We start from the raw sequence: 10329 nt of genomic DNA, 5'->3' as shown, positions 1-10329 counted from the left end.
CCCACAGTCCTTTCATATTCCCCGACCCGGAAGTGTTCCCAATCCAACAGTCCATAAGTCCTTATTCCTTCCGGGTCAGGGTAAACAATGCTTTTCTCACCCCGGAAGCCCGTCGCTCTTCCTATCACGAACTTCCGGGTCATAGGGCACGAAGAACTCTTCAGTCCTCCCTGCAGCTCCCTCTCGTGGCCCCCATGGCGTCCAGCAGGGCGGTGCATAAAAACTCCATTGTCCATGATGCCCTGCTGGTCTTCTGAGGACCTCCATGCTGCAAGGAGGGCTCCACCTGGTGGCTTGGGGGTATTGGCCGGGATAAACAGCCGGCCATCCTCCACAGTATATAATATAACATCACTGCCTTGATGAGGAGTCCAGCACAGCTCCTAAGTTTTTTATTACTATGTGTAATATTTTACATTTACTTACATTAAATTTCATCTGCAACAACCCAGGTTTTGACCTGTATGCTGTCCAAGTCTCTCTGTAACAGATTCTAGATTATCAGCCAATCCACCTACCCTTGGTGTCATCTGCAAACTTAACCAACATGTTGTTTATATTGCTATCCAGATCATTTATGTATAATAAAAATAGAAGCAGCCCTATTGCTGACCCCTAAAGGATACAACTCTTAACATCACCCAGTTCTGATAAGGTTCCTAACACCATAACCCTCCATTTCGTGCCTTTTTAAAAGAGGACCTTTCCCATTGGAACCAATGTTGACTTTTCACTAAAACTCTTGTTCTTACTATGTGCTGCTCATTCTTCTCATTAGTAATTCCTGGCATTAATTTACCTGTGATGCAGGTTAAGCTTACTGGGCTATAGTTAGTTGGACCTTTCTGATCACTTTTTTATATAATTGAATAACATTTGCTATTTTCTAGTTCTTAGGTATTTCACCAGTATGCAGTTACTTTTATGAGTCAAGGTTTTATATATGTATAAAAACATTCAAGGATAAATGGTGTCTGGTCCTATTGATTTGTTGGATTTCAATCTACTTAATCTGAACAGTGCTTCTCCCTCCACAATTTCCAAATTTACTCTGTACCTCTTTAGCAGACCCTGTTACTGCTGGGAGGATATCCACTTCCTCACATGTGAAAATGTCAGAAAAATTTAAGTTTAGAGCATTTACCATTTCACTATTTGTATTTTTAACTCCCCTTTTCTCTTTGTGATACACTTCACCCCCCCTTTGACTGTTCTTTTTTAATAAAGTATTGCATGAATTTTTCAGTCATCTTATTTGAAATATTCCTCTGTGCCTTTTAGCTTCCCTAATAGCTTTCTTAATGATGGCCCTCGTGCTCTCATATGCCCTGCAGTTAGAACTGGAGTTGTTAGTCTAATATGCTTTACACAGATGTTTTGACTTTTGCAGTTTCTTTTTCATCTTCTTATTTACACACTGTGGAGTTTTTTTTTCTTTCTACTAACTCCAAATGATTAGAATAATAAAAATAATTAGCTAGGTTGATACCTGGTTAGGTGGCACGGTGGTGCAGTGGTAGCGCTGCTGCCTTGCAGTTAGGAGACCCAGGTTCGCTTCCCGGGTCCTCCCTGCGTGGAGTTTGCATGTTCTCCCCGTGTCTGCGTGGGTTTCCTCCGGGCGCTCTGGTTTCCTCCCACAGTCCAAAGACATGCAGGTTAGGTAGATTGGCGGTTCTAAATTGGCCCTAGTGTGTGCTTGGTGTTTATGTGTGTCCTGCGATGGGTTGGCACCCTGCCCAGGATTGGTTCCTGCCTTTTGCCCTGTGTTGGCTGGGATTGGCCCCAGCAGACCCCCCGTGACCCTGTATTCAGATTCAGCGGGTTAGAAACTGGATGGATGGATGGATACCTGGTTATAATTTAAAATAACCCTTTAAAGAAGGCTATGTTGTGATAATATTTTTTGGCATGGGTGAAGTTTAAGGGGTAGCTGGGAGGTGGGTACATTAGGTGCGCAGTGTGTGTTTGCATGTGGGTCTGAGTTTTCTCAGTTTTTTGATCCCTGAAACCAAAAAATGCAGATTAGCTGAACTGGCGATGCTAAATTGTCTTCTGACATTTGTGTGTGTTCACACACTGGCGTCCTTTCCAGCGATTGTTCCTGCCTGTGCCCATTCCTTGCTGAGAGTGGCTCCACCTGCCCCCTTCCCTAGATAAGTGGGTTTAGAGGATGGATGTATCGCTGAATGATCAGTCCTTCTCAAAGCAATTGTTTCTTGCAGGTCACCTATCCTTAAAACAGAGATAGGCTGTATTCTACAACTTAAATTACAAATTAGTTTTTTATTTCTGATTTAGTATGAAAGAAGTTATTTCACATTGTGTATTTTGTGTTCAGTAATTGACTACACATTAAATAGCTACACCTGTCAGCAACACAGATCTTCAATAATCAGCAGAATTGGTTTTGTGCACATGCCAGGTGCCTATGCCTGCCTGTACAAACAGCGGCAAGATGATCTCAGCAAATGTGGCATATGTCTCTTTGATGAAGCAAATAACAGAAAGAAGGAAATAAATAACAGAAAACGCTCCAACTTTCAAATTAGTCGCACCCGAATGTTAGGCTATGCATAAATTTTCAAACTTGTTAAAATAAGAGAGTGCCGATTTTGCCACAATTAAAATACAAACAGAAACAAGCCTCAATAAATAAATAAATAAGAATTGTTTTCTGTGATTTAAATATCAATGTCATTTGTGTGCATTTTCCTTATTTTAAAGTTTTAAATATGTTAATGCTAATTGAGCCTCATTTATTGTAAATTTGTATTACAAACTATTTACCATATTTGACATGGGATGTGATATAAATATTTAGCAGTACAGTTGGGACTCTAAAAAGGTAATTATTTTCATGGTTTGTTGGGCCCCAAGCCTAAATGTCATATTCTGCCCATGGTTTTCAGTGTACAAAATATTTTTAAAAATGTACTTGTATTAAGAATTTGAAATAGTATAACTAGTATTTGCAACAAAATACATCTTCAGTGAACACTCTGTGGCCATTCCAAATTTAATCGAACAGTACTTTGGAATTACTATTTCTAGCGAGTGGCTTAGAATTTACGTGTTTATTAAAGATGCACACCTGGACATTTCTTCCTTGGCCTAAGCAGACACAAACCTTTAAGACGTATTTTAGCATTTGTTTCTGTTGTGAAGTACACAGAAAATGCCTAGCTCTATTTCACTTGAATTACCAGTTAGCTGTGAGTGTACAACCATTCATTTTAATATCACGTTACTCGCTTTAGTAATTAGGTGTCAGTGATAGCACCGGACAGACAACTCGCAAAGCAGCTCCGGAAGAAGAACGACCGCACGCTTACTGGATCAACAAGAATGAAGTCTCCTGGCGTGGCCGAATGAAACCTCGCGAGATTTCTTTGACTGCGTTCTTCTTGCTATTCTACAAAGAATCCTACGACGGAAGCGAAGGCTGCTGCAACAGAAAAGAGTACAGTCTGCGCTAGCTAATGAGCGCAAGAGTTAAGGTGGGAGGGGGAGTGCCGCGAGAGCGAGACGGGGAATGTCGATTTGCGATACATCGTCAAGAGAAGCGGCTAGGGACTGTAGCACCATGGGTGAGTCTCTGGATTTGTTATGTAATTATTTTTAAACCTGCCAGTCTGAGCGACGGATTTTAATTAGCCATTTGCTGGAATTTTAAGACGCGGTAACGCTTTCGGCCCGAATCGTTGCAGAATATTGTACACATTGTGAAAATACATTTCCCCCTCAAGAATGGACGAACAAGGTATTTCCTGTGCAGATGTACTGTTGTTAGAGGTTTTATTTTGTGTGACGGCGCTTTGGTTTCTTGTTTCTTTTTACTGTCTGAAACTGCTTTTTACTGTACAAAACAGGCTGTACATTTCCTCGTCTCCATTGAACTAATTTGAATATTCTTTTTGCATGTGTATCTGCATGAGTGAACAGTTGTAGTGTTTACTTTGAAAAAAAAACACGGTTTTAAAGTAGCGAATTCTCGTGAACCTACGGAAGCTTCGACTTTTTTTGAATAGCATATCTGTATTTATATGTATTAGTCATTTTAAATATTATCGTAAATTTCCATAGATGTTGTAGTGAAAACAGCTCAAATAATACATTTTTAAGTGTATCATTCAACACACCCACTTAAGCGGTACTTGGCATATGTGCTAGGCTGGCGCATATTTCCATTTTACTTTTTGTAAATAAAGGTTTTTTTTTTGGAAAATACCAACAGTTTGTTAAAAGTCTGTTTTGATACTAGTTATTTTATTAACCAGAATGCATAGATGTCTCATAACAATGCAAGACAGCCCATCCGTCTTCCTAATTTCCACATCCTGACCGCCCTTTCAGCTGTCCCGGGCTGCTGTATTTTATACAAATGCTCCTTTTTAATTTTGAAAAAACCTTTTCCTCTTATGTGTAATAACGTATAAACAGAGGGTTTATTTTAGACCTTCCATGTTATTTTTGACTACATGTATTTCTGTATTGATCCCTATATAGCGCCTTTCATAGAGGATCACACTGGGCTTAACTTTCAGCAAAAAAGACAGTGCGGTATATTTATTATATTACCAGGAGAAAAACTTCTAATATATAATCATTTTCTCATTAAAGTATATTATGTAAAAATCAAATGTTTATTATCTTCAAAGTCACACTTTTTTCTCACCTACACTCAGCATGTATAAACTAAGGAGAAATAATTGAGGGTAAAAAGAATTACCAGCAAAATTTGGGAAGTTCATTTCAGTAGGGCAGGTTCTGTGAGGTAGAATCAAACAAAGATGGTGTATGTTCTTAACCTGTTACTTCCTCACCTAATAAAGTGTAACTCCTAAGCATTTTATTTAACAAGGCCTATCATTGTTTCCGAATAGGTACAGTTCATCTTTTCAGTTCTGCCATTGACACAAACACTTTCAGAATGTTACATTTAACAAGCATGTTAAATTATATATTTTTTATTAATTATATCAGTGAAATTACATGTTCATATAAAACAGTTGTGTGCTTTTTAATCTATATACAATATATTGCACCTGAAGCACTGACTTGGCATAATTCATTTGCTTAGTATAACTTAATAGGTCTATATGAATAATGTCTTGCTCATTGTATCACATTTCAGAGTAACATGGTTTATAAAGTATGGACTAATTTTTAACCCCCTTCTTCATTTTCTGATTGCTCATCATTTCAGGGCAAGATTAATTTGTTTTAGAAGAAAATACATTCATAATCTTTGTCTATGATACTCACTATCTTTTCTTTCACTTGTTCATTTTGTTTTATGGGCTGATAAGTTTTCAGTATGGCCAGATGTGTAGTCATTTTTGTCTTTTAACTTTTTTGTGTTTTGCATTGTTAGTTGATATGCTTTCAGGTGAAGTGCTTAAGTTGGCAGAAGGACATTGATTGGCAAATTAGTAGACTAGCTTGATCACAAAGATATTGACAATGAATCTGGTGGTGGTTGGATGTTTGAAAATACTCTTGAAGTTTTCTTTAATTGTGAGTCTTGGTATGTATTGCAACATTTTCAGCCCTGCTGTGGTGTTGTGTAGCAGTAATTTGGAATGCAGATTCATTTGAAGACAGTTTACATAGTTGTGGTATTAGGGTAAAGGTTCCGTTCCAGTCCCAGAACACTTTTTGACCTAGAACTGTCATAAGAATAACTATACTAATAAAGAATATGTAATTGGCAATCACCTAATTCCAGGATTTTAAATGATATTTGGTCATAGTGTTAGAATACGTTGTTCATCTCTGCAATTATTTTAATTACAGTATCTCTGTATCTCTTTTTCTTTTGATGACACATGAACAGGTAAGTATATATTTTTCATGTCCATTTCATCAACTGACCTTTTCTTTGCAACCTTTTTACTCCCCCTTTAAGGTTTGGAAGAGCCATTCGTTACATGTTACATGAAATTACATATCTTATTTAGCAGAAAATGTGGGGAACATTCTTAAAGCTTAAATGAGGTCTTAAAATCTTTGAGGATTTTTTTCATTTTTTTGGGGAGTAAGTGTGCCCTGTGATGGAGTTGTGCCATATCTAGGGTTGGTTCCTACATTTTGCATGATGCAGATAGCATGCACTCCAATTTTTCTACACTGAATTGAAGAGGTTTGATAATAGATGGATGCAAGCAAGTCAGTAGAGTTTATTGCTTCTTATGTAATTACTTTTTCCATTCATATTAAAAAATGCACACAAATTATTTATAAATCGGACACAAAGGTTCCGCTGCATTGCTTTTTAATTGAAATTAATGTTTTTATATATAATACAGTTGGTAATGAAAGCAATTTTTGTTTTTTCTGTATGTTGTCACCACTATTTACAAATTTCAATACATTTTGACACCTCTTTGTGGTTGATTTTGAAGAGTGCTTTATTGTTTCAGACATAAGTTGTATCCAAATATTTAGAATTAAGTTGTAAAGTGCATACATAGTGCTTGTGATACAAATGCAAAAATAAAGAGGAGTATTTTATATTGTTATTTCTATAGCTAATAACATCCTGAGGTGTTTTATTAATCCATCCATTATCCAACCCGCTATATCCTATTAATGCAGACATATATTTATATGCAATGCTGTTTAAGAGTTTAATTTGTTAGGTAGCGCTTACTACCTAGTCTTTTTCTAAAATAGGCATTTTTACTACATGGTTCCTCTTTTCTCAAAACTACAGAAGTCATTTTCTAAAACGGAGCGATTTTAAACAAAAATTTTGTATGTTATTTAGAGAAATAACAATGTGATAAAAAATGAGTAAGAATTAGTTCAAGTGGAAAAGAAATTGGTGGGAATGTCCATTGCTCATGTAGTAACACAGGAAGACTAATACTGTATAATGGTCCGAAGCCTAGTTTGTTTGGCCTTACTAATAAAGGTTAGCACAGTATTACCATGCCATAATCTAAAGAAACCTCAAACAGCTTCAGGAAGTACATCACAGAGAAACTATCGTTTGGGGAAGATATAAAAGCATAATGACAATTTTGCAGTGAATAAATCTAAAGAAAGTAAAATGTTCTATGAATGAAGTAAATTTTTGATACTGAGGTAAGTACTTGGATGTAGACATTCTTCAGAAGTATCCCAATGAGCAGAAAATTAATTTTTAAAGGCCCGAATGAACCTTAGATTTACACTGAAGCTTAAAAGGTATAAACTGGGTATCTTTGGATATGTAAGCACTGGAGGATAAGTGTTATTTATATTTTTGGTAAAACCATAAAAGCACGCATTTTGAAAACATATTAATCTACGATATTATGCATGATATTAAGAGAATTATAGTTTGGATTTGTTGTGTGTGGGTTGTTTTTTTCCCCCCCTTCCTTGCCATGTATCTGGGCCATTTAATCAAGGAAGCGGAGTTAAGCTAAGGCCCTAATTCTGATTTGAATTTCAACTAAAATGGGTGTCCTAGCACACAATAAAAGATCTGTCAAGTCGACAATAAAAAGAAGAAACTTAAATTCTACATGAGTAATTTTGCTATTGCATACATTTCCTATAAACAGTACATTTATCTACAAATTAAAAAAATAATAAAAGATCTGACTTGATAGATTTATGGTAAGTGCCAAGTCAAATCATTCCTATGCTTATTTAGTTTGGTATAATGCAACATTGTTGCTGAAAGATAGGTTCACATGTATTGCAGTAATAAAGAGAAGGTGAAGTGTAAGTAATTGTTAACAAAAGTAATGGAGATATAGTGGGCTGAAGGTGAAAATTCTGGAAAACATTTTATTAGCTACTACTATATGTAGGGCTCCATGAATATAGTTGTTAGCCATATAAAGCATGTAAAAATGCAGAAAAGATGTCACTTCTACTGTGACCACATTAATTTGTTCCTTTCAAGTGGTGTTCAAAATCTACACTTACCAAATTGATTATATGAAAAATTGAAAAATCTTTACATAATGTAGATTAAATACACACCTCAGACATATACCCATTTTTTCTTTTGCGTCTGGAAAGGCAGTGGAAAAGTGAAGAACTGCTGGTACTTGTACAGTTATTGGAATAGTGAAATAATAAGGTGGTTACTGACTTCCCAAAAACAAAAAAAAAAAGTAAAACGTCTTCAGAGAATTGTAGTTGTATAAATGGAGCCTGATGAATATACAAGATTCCTGTCCATTTTTTAAAACTGTTTTTGTAGTGAAGAAAACCATGAGAAAATAACATTCTGTTATGAAAGAGTGTTTACAGATAATTAAATTGCCTCATAAGCAATTTAAGATGAGCAATATTAATTACACATCTGCTAATACTGTGGTATTTTGAATAATTGGTTATTTAGCAAGTTTACCTTAAGGGTTAGCTGTTACCCAACATAGCAGGACCATATTAGATGAAAGTTAAAAGGCAAACCCAGTCATTGGTCCAGAGGATACTGAAAGTTTTTGGTTGTATTTATTTGTATTATTTTCTTTGAACATATATTACTGTATACTGTAAATAAAAAAGCAAGACCACCTTTAATCAGGGTATGATATCAATAACGTATCAGTTGGCATTTCAGTTATTTCCTTTCTCAGTTGTTTTCATTTGCAGTGTAATCACTTCCAAATGTTAGTTTCTCTGGTGGGGGTAGTATTTCGTTAGACAGTTTAACACATTGTATTGGAATTACATATTGTTGAAATTATCTTTGTGTCTTGTGTTGCTATTGAAAAAGCAAATACCCCTCTTTGTAGATAATAATTTTTGTTTTTATGTAATGATGGTAAATTAAGTATTTATCAAATGTCAACACTGCACATATTAAAATAGTATTTTGTGCAAATATAAGATAACTGTGCTTTTTAGGAATCATACTAAAAACAGTAATTCTATAAATATATAATAGGCATTGTATAATAGTTTCCAAAATACAGCAATGTGCTCCTGCCCTTTGCATTTCTTAAGTGAGTTCCATGCTAAATAGAAGGCTGCCCGAAATTGTTTTTTTTTTTTTTTTTTTACAATGTTCTAAAAATTAAGATAGTTGCACTGATTTTACTGATGACAGTGGAATTGTATGTTTGCAGCTCTGAGGTCCAACAATAGAAACCCTGCATAATGTCTTTGATAGAATAATAAAAGAAATTTTTCATCTTTTAAACTTTTTTCTTTAATCTTGAAATACCAAAAATGAAGCATAATATATAACATATATTTTACACTGTTGTGCAATCTGTTCAGTCATTGTGCAATTAACTATTACTCCTGTTGTGTTTGTATAGTTGTCAGACAAGTTCTGTTTGTAAAATACCACTGTACAAGTTTGGTAGGATAAAAGAGTGACTGATACGAATACTGGTAGTTATACATAATCTACAGATAAGAAAATGAGAGAGGTTTGTTTTTTTTTTTTGTTTTTTTTTTTGTTCGGGTTTGAATTTTTTTATTTAAAGTTGAAAACTGAAAATAATAAACTGTAGGTTTATAAGCTATTGTTTATAGGGAAATTTACAAGTCACACAAAATAGTGTTTTTCATATTTTGTTGTATTACTTTTTTTAATTGTATAATTGGTTAGAAATAAGGACTAGCAAAGTCTGACTTTGCAGTTTGGTAATGTTTTAAGAGATTTTACTGCAGTTATTAAACTTAATGAATTGTTTGGTGTTGTAAATAAATTTTGTAATAATATTTTGAATTTTATCTATTACATCAAGGCAAAATATCTTCAACATGAATGTTTTGTCTGTATATCGGGTTACTATAAAAGGAAGTTGTATGGACAAATCATGTTTTTCGTAAATTAATTTTGATGGTTTGTGGCATTTTGAATACTGTTTTTGGATATTCAGATTTAATTTTGCACACCTTCTACAGGCAAACTGAATGCAACAGCAGGAAATATTCAGCAGAATTTAAAACAGGAAAGTCGCAGGTGTTTGTGTTTGAAAGTGCTTTTCTCCTTAGTAAACCTGGTTCATTTATGACAAAATGTTGACGTAAAGAACTAGCATTACAAGACCAGGCCAGTTATGTAACTATGTTATAGTACTTGTAGAGCTTCTTTTTTATTATTGTTATTAGTAAAGATGATTTTATGTAACTAAAGGTTATTGCTCTAGTTGTTTTAAAACATGGCTGCCTGCATCTTCAAAACCTCAGTCTCATGTATGTCACACCACAGCACTTCCGTCAGTTTGCACATCATGAGAAGACTAATTCCCATACTGATTGTTAACTGAGTTCTGTGCTTCTGTCAGTATATATTAACATTTGTTCTTGATAGATTTTTGTGTTTCATTTTTGTTCAAATAACTTAATTAAACTTGGATTTCTCTGTTA

General features: G+C 34.8%; 1 protein-coding gene across 4 annotated transcripts in view; it reads left to right on the top strand.

The window, feature by feature from the left end:
• Positions 1–3464: 3464 nt before the first annotated feature.
• Positions 3465–10329, top strand: part of sept7a (septin 7a) — a 132494-nt gene continuing 125629 nt past the window's right edge. For 2 of the 4 annotated variants that reach the window (XM_039737689.1, XM_039737688.1), the window contains exon 1: positions 3465–3587. In XM_039737689.1, coding sequence (XP_039593623.1) covers positions 3480–3587 — 108 coding nt within the window. In that variant the 5' untranslated portion in view covers positions 3465–3479. Of the gene's footprint in view, positions 3588–4353; positions 4356–10329 lie in introns of all 4 variants that reach the window. The other 2 variants (XM_039737692.1, XM_039737690.1) reach the window with 2 other exon arrangements.

This window comes from Polypterus senegalus, chromosome 15 (assembly GCF_016835505.1).
Source record: "Polypterus senegalus isolate Bchr_013 chromosome 15, ASM1683550v1, whole genome shotgun sequence".
NCBI lineage: Eukaryota > Metazoa > Chordata > Cladistia > Polypteriformes > Polypteridae > Polypterus > Polypterus senegalus.
This window is presented reverse-complemented; position numbering and strand designations above follow the sequence as displayed.